Source organism: Ixodes scapularis, unplaced genomic scaffold (assembly GCF_016920785.2).
Source record: "Ixodes scapularis isolate PalLabHiFi unplaced genomic scaffold, ASM1692078v2 PGA_scaffold8__174_contigs__length_109621045, whole genome shotgun sequence".
Classification (NCBI taxonomy): Eukaryota; Metazoa; Arthropoda; class Arachnida; order Ixodida; family Ixodidae; genus Ixodes; species Ixodes scapularis.
The window spans coordinates 32,612,284-32,630,279 of record NW_024609883.1 but is presented as its reverse complement, the minus strand read 5'-3'; the positions used below and the strand labels follow the sequence as shown (position 1 = coordinate 32,630,279).

At 47.8% G+C, this 17,996-nt stretch overlaps 1 protein-coding gene across 1 annotated transcript; it reads left to right on the top strand.

Annotated features, from left to right (window-relative positions):
- Positions 1-339: 339 nt before the first annotated feature.
- LOC115316474 (methyltransferase-like protein 27) lies at positions 340-17,748 on the top strand. The gene is made up of 5 exons (XM_029975830.2): positions 340-462; positions 8,281-8,406; positions 14,895-15,033; positions 16,544-16,633; positions 17,552-17,748. Exons 1-5 carry the CDS (start codon positions 340-342, stop codon positions 17,746-17,748), a joined length of 675 nt encoding a protein of 224 aa, XP_029831690.2.
- Positions 17,749-17,996: the final 248 nt, after the last annotated feature.

Sequence of the window (17,996 nt, the reverse complement as noted above, 5' to 3'; positions counted from 1 at the left end):
TCTCTATATCTATCAATATTTCAAGTTTCTGTACCATGCGGTGCCATTTGTAAGTAGCAGCGCCAACCCGAATTTCGCTTATGTATTTCTTCCTAACATAAAAGAAAAAAAATGTTTTTCAATTTTGTTCTAAAATTTGATTTGTGATTAACGCACCACCTAAATACACCTTTGGGGAAAAATTAATTGCACTCAGTTTATTGATTTATTCGTATAATTTTGTTTACGGCCGAAAAACACTCGAAAACGTAGGATTTTTACGTTGAATCCTATGTAGGTTTTTTGTTTTGTTTTTTTATTTTTGCTTGTTTTGTTGTGTTTAGCAAGAACAAGGCAGAGATGGCCAAGATGCCCTCCACCAGCTCCCTCGACCGCTCAGACATCGTGGACTTCGTCGTTGACGACCGCACTCCCGAGGAAACCAAGGCCATCTACAACAGCTGGGCTAGCAATTACGAGGAGGTTGGTGTGCGAAGCCTCCATGTCATTACTTTTAATCGTAGAAAGCTACAGGCACCGTGTTCTATAAATGTCCACGGCTTGTGAACATAAGGGCTATTTGCAGAGAACCTCGCCGGCGCCGCCACATCGCGATGCGCAAAAATTTTAAAAAAATAAAGGGGGTTGGGAGCACCCTGATCCTTTTTGCGGCAGTTCAACTCGCCATGGTGGATCCCTAATCTAAGGCTTTAAGCCGTCGGATTTCTTCGCTGTTTCCATAGTCGCTCAAAGCCTTCAAATTCGAGCGGAATGAATTTACAGGCTCCTCTCTTGACAATTAGTGCCAGATTTAAACCCCATGAACCCTCATATAATCTGTGACAGTTTAAGCAGTATATGACTATAGTTTTTATTACTTTTATTCTTGTCTTTGTTTTTTCATCGCTTTCCACACACGGACACACATTGTGTGTGTACATGTGTGTGGTAGGTTGCCGACAAAGACCTTGCTCTGAAAGAATCAGTGGACTTCCGAATGCCGTAGAAAATGTAAAACGGCCATTGCTAGGACCGGAGATGGGTAAAGTACATCTAAAAGTACTTGAAGTAAAGCACAAAGTAAATTAGAGATTATGCACTTCAAGTAAAGTGGTAGTACACAAGGTGCAACGTAGATAGAGTAAATTATAATGGATACAATATGCATTGAAAGTAAAGTACAAGTACTTTTTAACACAATCTTTTATGAACCCCTATCATTCCCCTATACAGTGTTTTGGTTTTCTTTTTCTAAGTGGCGGCGAATATTAGATTAAGTCAAGTGGCCACAAAGTAGTTACTTTCGGAAATGGCGCCAAATTCAGAGGTCCCCCCGACTTCCGAATTTGGCGCCGCTTGCACTGGCTCGTTCCACCCAGGGGTACCAAACGTATTGCACCTGCTGCAGGTTAGAAAACAAGCAGGACAAACTCTCCTCACAAAGCCCTTCACTCTTTTGACTTTAACAGAGCGAAGGCCGGAAAGGCAGCAAGTCTCTCCTCGATTGCTCTCGCCTCCTTTCGAGCGTTCGCTTTGCTGGGTGGAAAGAATAGAAGGCTTTGTTGTAGGAGCTTGTTCTGCTTTTTTCAACCGTATAGGAGAGAGTACGACGTCAACCCTGTAGCTTCCTCAAGCAAACCCCTCGTGTCCTCCCCTAATATTGTTAGGCTCCTCGCTTGCGCTGATCGAGCGAGAATTAGCGAGAGTTTGAAATGCTGCGGCCCAAAGCGCGCGCCTCCCTACAAACGGAGCGATGCGTCGTCTGCTCGCATTTCTGGCGAAAAAACAATATCACATTAATACTTGTTTCAGAGATGACAAAGCATAATTTTGTTATACAAATTTAACAAGATGAATTTTGGCGAATGTACTTTGAAGCCAAGAGTTGTACTTTCGTAGGAAAGTACCAGAAAAAAAAATTAAGTGGAATGCAATTACATACCCAGCGAATACAGCTCGAGTGAAGTACAAGTTCTTTCAGAGAAATTCAATGTACTTAGAGTACTTACAGACTCCAGCTAGGACAAGCAGACGACGCCGGCGTTCGCCGCCCGAACGCCTGACCATTGATCTCTACACTAGGGGGCTGGATGGCGCATCGAGCACGCTGGCATGAAGCCACCGGAAGCGAGCAGCCTTGTCCCGGAAGTGAGTAGCGGTCTGCTCTTCGCGCGTGGTTTCTAGGCTGCTGGCGCTTGTAGTTTCCATCCTTTCCAACCTTTTAAAGACGCCAGCATGCCAGCATGCTCTGCGGTAAACTGCACGAGTAGGCCGGAGAAGACCTCAGGCAAGACGTTTCATTTGTAAGTATGTATTTCGTTGATCTCAGTGTTACGCGGCCAAGTGGCACGCAGTTTCAGTTCTAGCTCGGGTTGATCAAAGCAAGAACCGGCGCTGCCACATGGCTCCTTCATGCAGGTTTCCGCGCTGTCAGCCGAAACTGTACCAGCAATGGGTCGTAAACTTAAAAAGGGACAAGTGGAAACCATCTCCCGGCAGCAGACTTTGCAGCGACCACTTCGATGATTCGTGCTTCGACCGAACAGGAGCCAGAACCCGGCTGCGAAGCGGCGCAGTCCCGACGCTCTTCAACTTCCCAGAACACCTGCAAAAGGTAGGACTGCCTTTTTCAGGCGGTAAACGAGGAGTAGCGTGGATACCGTTCTAGTTGTGCCGTGCATGATGTACGCGCGATTGGGTGCAAGTTCAGGTCGTCGCATCTTGCTTGGGCGAGGCAGTTCGTATTGACGTTTGTCTTGCAAAACCACGTGCGTTTTAACTTTTCCCAACGCACAGGTGAAATTCTGTTCCTCAGCAAACAACTTCAAGGCTATAATTGATGACACACTGCTAATGTGCCTGCAGATGCCTTGTGGCTAAGTGCGCATAACAGCAGGACCAGCAGGCAGCGCATGTAGGAACTGAAAAGCGAACAGGCATTTTTGGGAAAAGGAACAACAGAAATTTTGATCAAGCAATAAGTTAAATTCACTGACCCAGTGGAAGTGACATAGCAGCAATAGTTCCGCCTTGATTGATGTAATGTATAATCACAAACTTTTCCGGTAATGTCTCAGCAAGTTCTCGAAGATGATAAGATCCAATATTGCTGGCTTATTAAAAGGCATATAAATATCTGGGACTATAGATGCCATTTGTAGCATGTGCTAATAGCTAATGATTAAATATTATCTATATGCTAATATTTTTGCAATGTCTTGCATTTACGGTGAGGATTAATTTGTCTAACAGAACATGTTTATTACATGCTTATTTCAGAAAACTGCGACAAGGAAGCCACCAAAGCTGAGAACTCCGAACCTGGATGCGACACTACTTGACGGGGAAGCCAGCGGCTCGCCGAGTACACCACAAACGGCCTCAAATGATGTAAGCTTACTTTTGAGCAAACTGCCTCAATGCAGAGACACCGTAAGTAGTAGACAAGAAAGGCTTTCATGCTCTATATTTTTCTTTTGCTGCAAGGAGAGATTAAGCATCAAGGAGGAGTGGGGGAAGCAGCATTTAGATACCAAATCCTTTTGCTAACATTTTAAGTGGTTGCAATGCACAGTCCAGTTATGTATTACACTTGCATAATATTAATCTATCAAATGCATTGTTTTCAGGTTGCCGAGCACAACTATGCTGTCAAGGACACTCCAAAAACCCTGAAAAGGAAGCTTGATGCCTGTGCAACTGCTGCAACCAATGCCAAGAAAAAGCTCAAACTCAGTCAGCAACGAGAACGTCGACTGAAGAGGAGAGTAGAAACATTTAGTGAAATTATCGAAGACCTAAGAAAGAAACAGCTAATTTCAGAAGATGCTAGTGCTATGCTTGAGAGATGTTTCTCAGGAGTCTCCCTAGCAGTGATGCAGCGTTTGCTCAAACAAACTCCGGTCGGAAGTGACAAGCTGGCTAAGCTAAACCGAGAGAAATACTCGCCTGCACTACGTATGTTTGCGCTCACGCTGCAGTTTTATTCAACTAAAGCGTACAACTATGTAAGAGAGACTTTTGAATGTGCCTTGCCACATCCATCAACGTTGACCAAGTGGTACAGTTCTCTAAATGGAGAACCTGGTTTTACAGGTGAAGCTATGGATGCCATCCGGGCAAAAGCCAACGAAGTGAAGCAGAAAAACAAGGAGCTTCTTTGCAACCTTGTCGTTGACGAGATGGTGATCAGAAAACATATAGAATGGGATGGAAAAAAGTGCAGGGGCTATGTTGACATTGGTAACGAGCTTGATGATGACAGCAATGATGTCGCTACTGAAGCCCTCGTTTTTATGCTTGTATCACTGGATGCACACTGGAAGATCCCCTGCGGATATTTTCTGATCAATGGACTTTCAGGAAAGGAACGCACAAACATAGTCAAACTGTGTCTGACAAAATTGCATGATGCAGGAGCATGTGTAACATCGCTGACATGTGACGGACTCCGTTGTAACTTTACAATACTCATGAATTTGGGGGCTTCACTTGAAGACAGATCGATTATGGTGACATCATTCCCTCACCCTGTCACAGACGGGAGGGTATACTGTTTTCTGGATGCATGTCACATGATAAAGCTGGTGCGGAATGCTATCTCTTCACTGAAGTGGCTCAGAGATTCAACCGGCTCATTGGTAGAATGGAACTACATCCGACAACTGTATGAGCTCCAGGAGAAAAAAGGCCTGCATGCTGCAACAAAGCTCCGTGCTGCACACATTGACTGGCAGAAGCAAAAAATGAAGGTTAATCTTGCTGCCCAGACCTTGAGCTCTAGTGTTGCAGATGCCATAGAGTTCTGCCGGGAAGATCTGAAACTCCCACAATTCAAGGGATCGGAAGCAACTGTGAAATTCATCCGGCTCTTTGATCGACTCTTTGATTGCTTAAACTCGCGTAACCCCCTCGCTAAGGGATTCAAGGCTCCTCTCCGACCTGGCAGCAGAGGCACTTGGATTTCTTTTCTTGAGAAAGCCAAGGATTATATAAGAGCACTCACTGATGCTGCAGAAAGACCTATCTTCGACACACCAAGGCAAACTGCTTTTCTTGGTTTCCTGATCACCATTAAAAGCACAATCGGCCTTGCATCCTCCCTCCTTTTTGGTGAAACCCCACCACTGCGCTACCTCCTGACCTACAAGCTTTCGCAGGACCACATTGAGCTTTTCTTTGGTGCCGTTCGTTCCAAGGGAGGCTGGAACAATAACCCTACTGTGCGTCAGTTCATAGCAGCGTACAAGCGACTGGTTGTCCACAATGAGGTAAAAGGTGGCGTGGGAAACTGTGCTTTACTAGATAAAACACGGATTTTGTATGTGAGCAGTCAGTTCTGCGCTCCTCATGAACTGGACATGACTACAGCAAAGCAAAATGATACAGAAGACCTTGCGCAAAGCGTAGACCTCCCTGACGAGAGTGAAATGGAAGGTGAACTTGAAAATCTTCCTCTGCTTTCACCCTACTTGGGAGATGTTGTAGGCTACATCGCAGGGTTTGTATGCCGAATGGTTGAAAAAAAGATACCTTGCTCAACGTGTCGCTCAGCATCTAAGGCTGAGGCGTGCTCGTCAGCACTTCTGAACAGAAAAAATTCTGGTGGCCTGACCAAGCCATCGCCTTCCACAACATACATCTGTCAGCTGGCGGAACGGGTAGTTCGACAGCAGGAGAAGGTGGATGGTGGCAGTTTTCCCAAGAAAGGGATGACTGCCGACACTCTGACAGCCAGAGTTATGAGGGAGCTTTCGGGGCAATTAAACATGCTCTATCCAGAGCTACATGAGCACATGTTCCAATCCGCAGTCGATTCAAATCATTTTGTTCGCCTCGTGAAATGTGTCATTGGATGCTACATAAAGATAAGGATGCACCATGCTGCAAAAAGAGCAACTATGAAGATCGCTGGTCCGAACATGCGTAAGCGCTTGACCAAACTGATTCTTTTCAACCACCAGTAAAAACCAAGCTGTTTGAAACTTGCTGACAAGCGTGTCAGTTTTGCACAAAATAAACAGTTTTTTTTTAAACCAGAATTTTATTTTTTTTTACATTTAGTATGCCCCCAGGGCCAGCAACCAGGTAATGGCCTTTGATGGGGCTCTTATATGGTGTCATTTCTAGTAATAGTATTATGGCCAGAGAATGCTAAACCTAAATCAACATTTATTTTTAGAGTACTAAGGAAATCAGTTAAAATGATTGAGAAAGCTATTATACTTTATAATAATTGCAGGCTGCAGCATATGCTGCTCCCCACGCGAGGTTGCAGACTGGTTCCCTGTCTCTAAAAGCAGTTAAAGCTACTGGATACCGCGCAGACCACTTTACTGACAAAGTTGTTTTCTACGTTACGGGTACGTGCAGCGACTTACGCCCGCGGCTTGCCCGGACATTCCTACGAGTAGCTGGCACGCGGCGTACGAAGCCCAGGTATCTCGGTTGCATATCTACGCAACTGTCAGGTCCGAGCCAGCCCTTAGAGCCTTTAGGTATAGGCCCTGCTCATGAATGTAATCGTGCATGGCATTTCCTTCTAGCACATCTAAGAACATCACTTCATGGTGACTATACTTCGCGCGCACATTCAGTTACTGACGTTACGGGTTAGCCGTAAACCCAATATAGAAGGGCGGAACCCGTATAGTCTGATGTTACAAGCTGAGGAGCGGTCAATTCTTCTCTACTCTCCGGAGGCCAAAAAAGGCTGCACAACACTGCCCCATTACGCTACCGTATACCGTACCCTCTGTCGACAGCCAAAAAAACAGCGGTGACAATTGTTTAAAATCATGGTAGCGCTTTTAGACCAGGACGAAGAAGAGACATGACACACACGAGCGCTCGTGTGTGTCTTGTCTCTTATTCGTCTTCGTCTAAAAGCGCTACCATGATTTTGACATCCCAATACCAACTAGCCCAGCGTTCAGCTTTGACAATTGTTTCTTTGCAATTATTCAAACTTTCCTTCATTAGATTTAGATGTTTTACATTCAAGTGTCCTATTCTAACAGTACGATGCTAAAAGTCACAATTAGACCTCAAAAAATCGCGGGCAAAAACAGCGACTTCATATGTTCAGAAGCTCAGAGAAGTGTAGCAGACGCTCGACTTCCGGGACAAGCACCAGAACTTCCGGTGGCTTCATGCGCGCCCGGCTCGAAGAGCGGCTAAGCGCCATCCAGCCCCCTATAATAGAGATCAGTGCGCCTGACCCTAACGGCACCGCTCCTTCTGCGGTATATGCAGACGACGATCTTGATCGCTCTGATGGAGAAACAAAGGTGAAGGAGACAAAAACAGCTAGACTTTCTGTCTACCCTCAATTCTTCCAATTAGTGCTTGGTGCTGTGACGTCATTGTACCCGCTGCGCGAGATGCACAGGGACTTGCTCGCTTTGCATAGAGGTTCCCTTCTGTGCCATTATACCAGAATCGCTGCTGGCAACAGTATGACACGCGTGAGACTGCCGTAACTTAGCCAGTTGGGAACGGCGAGAACATAGATTAGGATGCAACAAACACACCAGTTAGAGGCGTATTCTTGAGCACAATAGCTATGTGCAATAGACGTTCATCTCTTGGCCTACCAGCTTAACTACGTCCCAAGGAACCACTGCTGCTGCTGCTGGCAACACTGTCTGTTTAAGTGAGAAGGGAGAGCCTTATTTCTCTTAGCTGCGCACGTTTACAAGCCTCAGGGCGCCGCCATCTGTTCATTGGGGTGCAATTGGGCGCGACCTTGATCCGATTATGACGCATTGGCAAGGCGTTATAATCGGATTATGACGTGCTCAAGCTCACCCCAACTGAGCAAGGCGGCGGCGCTTTGAGGCCCTACTTGCAAACCTGTATACACGTTTGCAAGCAAGGTCTGTGGGCGCCGTCATCATGCTGCTGGGGCACCAAGCTAATCCGATTACGACGCCTTAGCAAGGCGTTGTAATCGTATTATAGCCACGCCTAAGCGCACCACAAGCGAGCAAGATGGCGATATCTTCCAGCAGCCAATGAGATTGAAGAACTGTCCACTAAACACTCCGAAGAACCAATCACGAAGTAATAAGCGGGATCATAATGAGCCACGCCCTGCTTCGGCTATCTGTGACTACAGAGTCATCGCTCCGTTTCGAGACACTCTAACGCCGTCCATTCCTTCTTTTACAAACAGATTTTCAGGTTCTCATACTTGAATTGCAAGCCACATACTCGAGGCTCCCATACAGCTGAGCTATTTTTTTTCTTTATTTATGACGTTATACTGTGTTTACGGAACGCGCTTTTGTTTTTTCCCAGGACATGAGCATGCAAAAGTACAGGGCCCCCAACATTATGGCGCACTTCATCAACCAGGAGCTCAAGATCAAGAAGGATGCCATCATACTGGACGTCGGATGTGGGACCGGTCTCCTGGGGGTCCAGGCGAGTGCTGAGTCGTAAACTCTTAGGCCATGGCTGAGTGCACTTCGAACCAGCTGTAGAGCAACGCACTGTTTCGAACGGGCGAAGGTTTTCCAATCCCAGCTGTGGGCAGTGCCCATGCCCGGGAACCAGCATTGCGAGCAGAATAAACTTTCAAGCTGATTTGAATCAGACCGTTGTTCTACGATGATTCAAATCAGACCTTTTCCGTAAAATTAATTACAAAAAAACGTTTTAATGCGAAACCATTAACTGTCCAATGAAGCGAATCGGTGTTGTCTGAGCGAAGCCGGCATTATAGTTGTGTGTAGCAGCGATAAACGGCACCTCGATTCCCATTGGCTGAGCGAAACGGCACCTAAATTTCGTCTGTAGCTGCGAAAAACGGCAACTAAATTCCCCTAAGCGAAACGGGACCTAAATTCTCATTGGTTGCGACGCGTCATGTGGCTCTTTAGCAATGGTGCCATCGTTGCTAAGGGGCCAGCCGAGCTGCTGGCGGCGCAGCGGGAGGGGGAATCGCGGATATGCGCTGGCCCAGGCACCTAGCCAGGATTTTATTTCGGTGGCCGGGGGGGGGGGGGGGGGGGGAGGGGAGGGGGGGGGGGGGGGAGAGGGGGGAGGGGAGGGGAGGGGGTCTTCGGCCATGACAAAATGATATATGAGAGAGGGGGGGGAGAGGAGGTGCCATCAAAATGGAGGATTTCGCCCCCCCCCCCCCCCCCCCCCCCCCCCTCTGCAACGTGCCTGCGCTGGCCTGACGTAAGCCTAACGTTAGGCCTATTGTTACGCTTTGAGGTCTAATGTCGTCAACCGGTATGGGCAGCTAGGCAAAGCTAGGGCGATAATGCTGATGAGAGGACAAGTGATATCAGCATGCGCCGCGCCGAGCTTCGCTCTCCAGCCGCTGCCTCACCCAGCGGCGCAGCGGTCACCAGCGAGCCAGGGATGCTTTCGCGTTCACAACTTATGAGAAGTGCTTATGTGTTTTCAGAATTTTTATTTACCATTTGATGCTTCCGATGTGCATTTGCTTTGTATTTAAATTTTAAAAAAAATATTAATCAAGCAAGAAATATAATACTGAAAAGGAGTAAAAGACATTCCTCTTCTGCGCAAATCATCAGTGAGCTTTTTTTCTGCCTTTCACTTCGTTCATCGGTTACATAACGTCGTGCAAGCAAATCATGACGTGTAAGAACAAAACAAAAACTTAAAAAATAATGCCTTATTGAAAAAAAAAAGAATCGAAACGCGAGAAAGAGCGAATAAGAGTTTTATAGCGAGTTTGTTCCACACGCGCTGGCACCGTTCGAGTTCTCTTCCAGAATGCATCGTACTCGCGGAATGTTGCACGGAAAACTGGCCTCAAACCAACTTGCCAAATGCACCGAGTGCAAAAGACAGATGCTGTCGGCATCTATGTTGCACTAAGAGTACCGACCTCAAACCCAAACTAACGGATTTCTGTTCGACGTGATGGTTGAGAATGCGAGAGTGCAGTCGCTACCAACGTTTATCTATAAACGTTGGTCGCTGCAACCTGTAGTTTTTATTTGCGACGACTTCAACCAACTCGGCTCTCGTAGAGATAGTTATAGACGGCGTAAATTTCCGCAACCAGCTGACCACAAAGCAGCTGGGGTTTACACTGGAGAAAACTGATGACGCTGTCCGCGCAGACTCTTGATCCGTTTGATCATGGTATTATGCGTGAACCACTGGAAGGGTACGGCTGAAAACTGATCTGTTGGAATATCCAGCAAAACGTTTCGAGGGACTTTCGATTTTGATCTAGTTACAGGTGGATCAGATTTTAGCCTTGGTGAGGGCGTCGAGAACGAGAGCTTCCTCGAACAAAATACGACGGGGCAAGATAGCTGACGTAGGTAAATGTTAAACATGATGATGTTGCCCAAGCCTCGGGCAAAGTTACTATGCTTAGTTTTCTCAGATGCTTATTGGGCAGTCACAGGTTTCAGCTGGGGGATCTTTGTCGACAAATGTTCAATTTTTCACCCGCACACGGATGGCGATAAAGATCTCGGGGCCCGCTGATGCGTTTGTTTTGAGCATTTCTTTACACACTGGTATATTTTATCGTTTGTACGGCAACAGAGCGACTAAAAACGCAAATAAAGCACGGGTTGTCAATTGCTTCTCTCATGAAACAGCAGACGCTCACAATTCAAGCTCGTGTTTGATTCCGTTGCCCGCGGGACACGATTTCTATCAGAAAACCTACTTATTTTCCTTTCGCTTCCGCTGTACGAATGACGGATCGTAGCAGACGACCCCTTGTCGTCTGCTCCTGCTCCTCGCCAGAGCGGGGTATGACGGGATTGCATTTTGGCGCACGCACGATTTCTGTGGTGCGGAAAGTGCATACACGCGTGGGGTGCTGGCGCTGAAACGAACTCGGAGAGTGCAACCAGTGGAGTGCCGGCCGAAACGAACCCGCTCACGCTGCGAGTGGGCACGCGTGGGCACGAGTGCCGTGAAACTAGCTCGCTATTAGCTTACTAAAAAAATCAAGCTGTTTTCGGTTTTAGTATGGTTTGGGCTACATGAATAAAACAGCTGTTAATTAAACTGTACTTTCAATTTTGATAGTGCAATCATTGCAAAGGTGCAAGCGAGCTGGACAAGAATGACAATACTCTACTAACGTTTAACTCCTGGTTAGCTCAGTTGGTAGAGTGCTCCACTCCAGACGCGCCTGGTTACCAGGACAAGGCGGATTCTTTTCCGTCGCGCACCAGTCACCCAGCTGTGTTTGGAGCCTTGTGTTTGTCCTATGTCCCCCTTGGTCCCCTTCTCCGTGGTTTAGTATCGTCATTCTTGTCCAGCTCGCTTGCACCTTTGCATTAATGCGGAGGACAAGTTCGTCTGCTTCTTGCGCAGCGGGTAGCGGTGACGTCAGAACGCCGAGCCCTGATTGGCTGATCGCGACCCCCTATCTGGGCGTCGTCTGCTCCTCTGCAACGTTGTCTGCTCGCAACGTCGTCTGCGTCTGTCTTACCTTTCCTGCGACTTTCGAAAGTGCAGAGGCCAGAGGTCAGGTTCACAAAACGATCTTATGCCAAAAATATGCGTAAGACAAAACTTGAGAACAAATTCATTCACGAAACGAAATTTTCGTAAGTTTTGCGCAGGTTACGACGAAATCCTACGACAGTTCCGAAGCTGTCTTACGATCAAATCAGCATGGCCGACAGCTTCGCGGTCGCGACGACTTACGGACGTTTATTTTTCTACGTGCGCTTCTCACGCGTCCCGACTTCAAGCAGCAGGAAAAAATTAAAAAGCACTTGAAACAGACCGCGACGAACAAGAACGCTGGATCCACAAACGCCCGGGAAAAGCGTCAGTGGCCACGATTCCACCGAACGCGACCAAGCGAGCTCCGCAGTTAGGCCTAGCAGGCACTCCGCCGCAACTCGGCGACCGTCTGCCCACGGCCGGCTGGCGTGCTGAATGGAATATGCCCGCGCGACCCTTGTGAACCGTTCCCGTATTATACTTTGATCGCTGACCTCAATTTTAGATTAAAAGGTCAATTTCTTCCTCTTGTTATCTCTTAGTTTCCCGAGGCAACGGTGACTCTCGCCGGTGAAAAAGCGGTGAATCTCCGACAGACGCAGGAAGGGTAAAGCAGCCATCGCTTTGACTAGCAGACGTAAAGCAGACGACGTTACTGCGCCAACCCGCCGACGCCGTTAAAGAGTGAGGGGTTTCGCCGCACACGAAAGGAGGGAACAAGTATTTGGGAGGGAACTTGCGGACACTAACACGCTCACTCTCGGTTCTTAGCAAACAAACCTCGGCGCCTCGGGACACCTCGCCAGAGTCCTTTGACTTCCCCCCTTTATGCGTGTCTGCTAGTTGTTAGAGAAAAACAACGTACCGTTCGAGTTATTTCGTCCGCCCTCTCTGAAAGGCGAAGTCGAGCTCGCTCAATTTCCGAAAGTCGCAGGAAAGGTAAGACAGACCCAGACGACGTTGCGAGCAGACGACGTTGCAAAGGAGCAGACGACGCTGCGATAGGGGGTCGCGATCAGCCAATCAGGGCTCGGCGTTCTGACGTCACCACTACTTCCTTTCTCATGCGCAGAAGACGAAAATGAGCCCACTTGCGAGGCGTATTGCATTATCATAATTACCTTAATGTGCAGGCCATTCACCCTTGTGGCAGCTGATAACGCCCGTTTGCTCTACTGACGTCTAACTTTTGGTTAGCAGATGCACTTGCTGGGACGCACTTGAGCCATAATTGGCAGAGCGTCGCCGCCAACCAGGGTTGGGCAGAAATACCCAAAAATGTATTTGGAAATACAAATACTGGGATACTTTAAAATAGTAGCTGAAATACTGATACTGAAATATATCTCTAAAAATGTATCGCGATACGTATCGGAAATACATTTCAAATAGAGGCAAAAAGTATTTGGAAATACAAATACAGGAATACATTTTAGAAAGGGCAGAAATACAAATGCAGAAATACTGATACTGCAATACATTCTTCGAATTTGCTTGAGATGCCAAATGAGGTGAAGCTTGAAGTTGGAAGTGGAAGTTTTTGATCCCGAGATTACTTTCCCGTAGGCATGGCACTATGCCTTGAAGGAAGTGGTTTCGAACAGTTAGGAGTCTTCAATGGAGTCAAAGGAAACATTCCATCTAGGACTGGCCGCAATCCCTTCTCTGACATCCTGTCTGTCTGACGAGGGATGCGAAAAGACTTCGACCTCTAAAATTCGATGTCACCCTGAATCCCACCAAAACGTCACAACGCCCCTGACCAATAAGGATGCCCCTGTCAACATTGATCACATGACGTCACGGCGGAATGAACTCGTATTCTTTATCTGTTGGTGTGGTCTAAAACATGAAAATTTACCACGCTGTTGTATGAAAGGTCGATGCATACTTTCGTTGTAGGTTACCTCGTTGAAGATTGTGCAGGCAGTGTCATTTGGAATTTTTGAGAATAGTGGACCACCTGAAGCATCCTGAAACACATGTCTTATCGTCTGTTAAGGCTGAAAAAACGATACGTTAGCGCCCATGTTGCGAAGGTCCTTTCTGCCGACCCTCCGCCACCGACGCATGGATTGCAGTCCTCAAGTCTCACTTGGCATGATCCAAAGAGACCTCGTGGATTGCGACCTTATACTGCCGGCACAGGTACGAACTCTCCGAGAAACAGCGCGCTTGAGACGAGTCGCAGCTGTACGGAGTCTGAGTCGGCATCGCGAGGCCACGTCTGGCCTCCTTCCTGGGTTTCGGATCGTCAGAGCAGCGGGTCACGTTCACGTCGGCTGATCACGTACCCTTGAGCCGTGCAGTATTATGGGCGCAGCCGCAGACGCATTCGAATATGTGTTGAACTTCACTGCGTGAGTGATCCTACTATTTCAAGCCAACCACCGCCCGGCAAGAGAGACGGTTAGCAGCGGGCTTTGGATCCCAGCAAACAATGACTCAAGAAATCCCTACCTAAGGACCTGAGGCACAAGATGCTCCGACTCCACTTCTGGCACGCCACCTGGTTCGAGTCCCCGACTACGCAGCACTTCTCAGAAGAAAGAAGACGAAGCATAGAACAATAGTTCGGGAAATCGAAAGGAGCCTTTGTCAGCACACTAACAATGTCCCAGTACCACCTTGGCCCGGGTGCCCTCAGAAGAAAAAAAAAAAGCGTCTGGATTTTTTTTTTTTTTTTTCAGAGGGGGGGGGGGGGGTATTTCTCAAGAAATGTAACGAAATACATTTTATGCTGATTGTATCGCGATACAAAGAAACATATCAAATGTATTTCGATACAGGAATACAGATACTGGTGAAAAAAATGTATCGCGATACAGAAATACAGATACGAAATGTATTTCTGAAATACTATCGCGATAAATTTGTATCGCGATACTGCCCAACCCTGCCGCCAACATAGTTTGTCGCGGCGGCGCAGCGCCAGAATCTACAGTACACCAATAAGAGCGTTCTTGCAAACGGCGGCGCGTCACCGGCAGCCAGAGCAGACCAATAAGAACGCGCGCGTCTGGATGCGGGAAGCGCCATGAGCCAAAAATGGCGACGTGTCACCGTCTATCAATAGGAGCGCCCGCGGCACGATCACTCGAAGGCGGTACTTAGATAAATCAGAATATCCAGTGCTTTACGGGAGGCGGACGGAGGGGGGTAAGGAGCTTACCCCCTTCCGCGAGAGTTCTACAACTGAGGTAATCTAGTAACGTTGGTGCCTGCAGTGTGTTATTTCAATTGTTGGCCATACTAGTTTCTTGCAGCAGCTCCGGCTTCTATTTTACTTCACTTGTTGCCATTGGGGGTCCACTTTCGCTGCTAGGGCGAAAGGGGGCACTATAGGCACTCCAGTCGGATATGCGTCCCAGGCATCGTGGTCATACTCAAAAGCCAATGTGTGAACCCCCCTTAAGTGTTCTTTCTCCTTCTGTGCTGCGGGACAGCTCAAGAACCTGGGCTATTCCCTGATTGACGCTCTGGACTATAGTGAAGAGATGATGGGCGAGGCCAAGAAGAAGTGCGTCTACAAGAGGCACTTCCTCGAAAAGGTCGCCAGGAACTCCAAGATCCCGCTCCGGGACGGTGCGTGTGCTCACCGGTACACTTTGCTTCTTCGTACAAGTAACTTTTGCGGTTTGATAGCTGTTGCCTTGTAGCAATGCGAAGGGTCATTGAATTCATTTTTGAGTTAATGGAACCTTACCAAAAATAAAATGATAAAACAGCCCTATAAGAGACGAAGAACACCCCAAAGAGATGCGATGCATACACGAGACGCCAACTGTCAACAGTTTACTTGACAATCAGCGCTTTTGTGTGTATCTCTTCCTTGTGTCCTTGGTCCTACTTGGGGTTTCTATGATAGGGGGCGCAAGCTACCGCCCGTTGTAAAGGGTGCCGCCGTTCCATCCATCCATTCATTCGTCCATCCATCCATCTTTTTTATTCCTGTTTTACTATTTAATTTTTCTGTACCAGCTAGGCCGACTTAATTTCATGCTGCAACTTTACTATTCATTAGTAAAGAGCAACTTAGCGCCGTCCCTCTAGTGGTTCTAGTCACTTTCGCTAGTGTTTATAATCACCGACAGCTTAAGAAATGCGGGCGTGACGAGGATTACCCCTCCGGAGCAAATTATAGCTCGCTCCATTAGATGAGCTTGCTCCATTGGCCGATAAAAATGCCCAAGGAGGAAGTATAAACACAACAAGCCGCGCCCCGCGTTTCTTAAACTTACGTTCACTGTAATGGGTTATCATGATTATAAGAGAAGGTCCCCAAGGTGGAGAAGGTTTGTTCAAGAATACATTCTCGAATGAAAGCATAACTTATTCATCGAAGGAACAATAATGCGCAGTGTTTTGTTACATCACTTTCATAGTCCATACTCGAACAGACTACAATGCGGGGATTATATCAGGACCCCAAATGGCTAGCTTCTAATTTGTATAGAGTTGACACTTTACAGACGCGTCAAATTACAGCCGCCATTGCTGACCTTCTCTTGTCTTTTGCCAGATGCCGAGCCACTAAAGCGGTCGTTGACGAACCTTCACAAAGACCAATGCTGTGGAGAAGGACTCGGTAGAACTTAAAATGACAATAACCTGCCATGCTGTGGTAACGATGAAGGGAAGTAAATGTAATAAGAGGAAACAAAAACTGAAGGTCGGTTATGGCGGCGCCCTTGCACAGCTGCTGTAAAGCGTCTTTCGTCCGTTCGTTGAAAAGGCCGACATGAAAACGAGGGTTTCGAGATTTATACCACCTCATAGACCAACGGGCAACTCTGATGTCCCGGCGTTGCGTTCTACGCACGCGCAGTGCCAGAACCCGGTGTGGGCAAACGCTGACTTGTTTGTCAAAAAAGTGCTGATTTAGTATGTTATACGATCTGATATGTTCTTGTATTTTTATTGGGCGTATTCATATATATATATATATATATATGTGGCTGTTGCATGTCAGCACTTGCCGCTTCCCTTGTGTAGATAGGGCAGCAGACTGCACGGGGAAGTAATGCATGACGTCATTTCCGCCACATTTTGGCTACGTGACACTATCCCTACTACAGGTGTGCATGTTCTCCAGGTGAATACGACGTGGTGGTGCTCTGCGGTTCCCTCATGCCTGGACACATTATGCCCGATGCCCTTCACGAGCTGGGAAGGCTTGTGAGATGTGAGTCACCCTGCGTCGTCTCTAGTTCTCTCTTTAGTTCCGACGGGCCTAAAATACAGAGCCGCGGAGACATCAGAACGTCAAGCTCTGGTTCGAATGACTAGCGAGTAGACAAAGCTATAGCTGCCTCAGACTCCATTGCACTCGCTGAACGTGTTCCACTGCGAGAGTCAAAAGGCGGACGACGCCGTCCTGCCTTCTTACGCGTTGAATGAGTGCCGTGGAGACAATGGATGTCTTGGTCCCTGCTGCACTTGTCAAACGCGTTCGAATACAAGGGTGAAACACCGGACGGCGGCGTTCTAACGGGTTCGACGAGTGCAGTCGAGACAAAGGCAGCAATAGCTTGATTGTACTCGCGCAGAGCACTCGCAGGCGGACAGCGTGGCCACGTGGCAACAGGTCGACAACTGGTCAGTTCGTCCTAGAGCCATTCAGTAAGCTACAGTTGAGAGTCACGACATTTAAGCTGTCGCGATGCTTAACATCATTGTTGCAAGGATCTCTGAAACTTTATCTGAAATCGCACGAAACGCTTTTCCCTCCATTAGAAACGTTAAAACCGTCCGCGACTGAGCAAGGTAATATCGCAAGTCGCATCTTCGAATCCAAACTATCGCCGATTGGGGACGCCCCGCAATAAGCACCGAACTGGCAGCACTCACGAAAAATCCGGAGAACTGAGGTCCACTCTGTAACTTCAATGCACACCCCCTTGTCCTTCTGAATAAGGCACCCCCTTAATTCGGAACGAATCCTCTATTCTCAATCTAACACCCCCACCCCCTAATTTCAATTCCTGGGGAAACCCGTGGGGCCACTACTCTAAGCCTTTTTTATATATTGTGGCCCCAGTCCACTCGAGACACAGCGTCCTCTTCGCCGCCGGCTAAAAGGTGTTCCCTCTCGTCCTCCCAGCTTCGGGCTACCTGATGTGGATCCACCGGACACTGGACCACTACGAGCACAAGTCGGAGCAGTTCCTGGAGGCGCGGTTCACGGCCACGCTGCACACCCTATGCAAGCAGCTCCGCATGGAGCTGGTCGTGCGAAAGAAGATCCAGGATTATCGCTTCAAGAGCGACGGACAGATCTTCGCACTCAAGAAGAAGTAGCCGCTCTCACTGCCGCAGCGGCGTCCCTACATATTCAACGTGCCATGAGCTTTAAATTGTTCGAAAATAAATTAAGAATTTATGCGCATCTATTGTGCAGCATGCACCAACTTGTGGCGTCATCATCATCGTAAACTTTAATATTGTCCGAAAAGTGAAAGCACCTTGCGGTCTCTGGTCGGTGCCCTTACTTAGTCTAGGGCTCCGTTGGCCGCCCAGATCCGGCGGGCTCGCTCAACCAGTCGCTG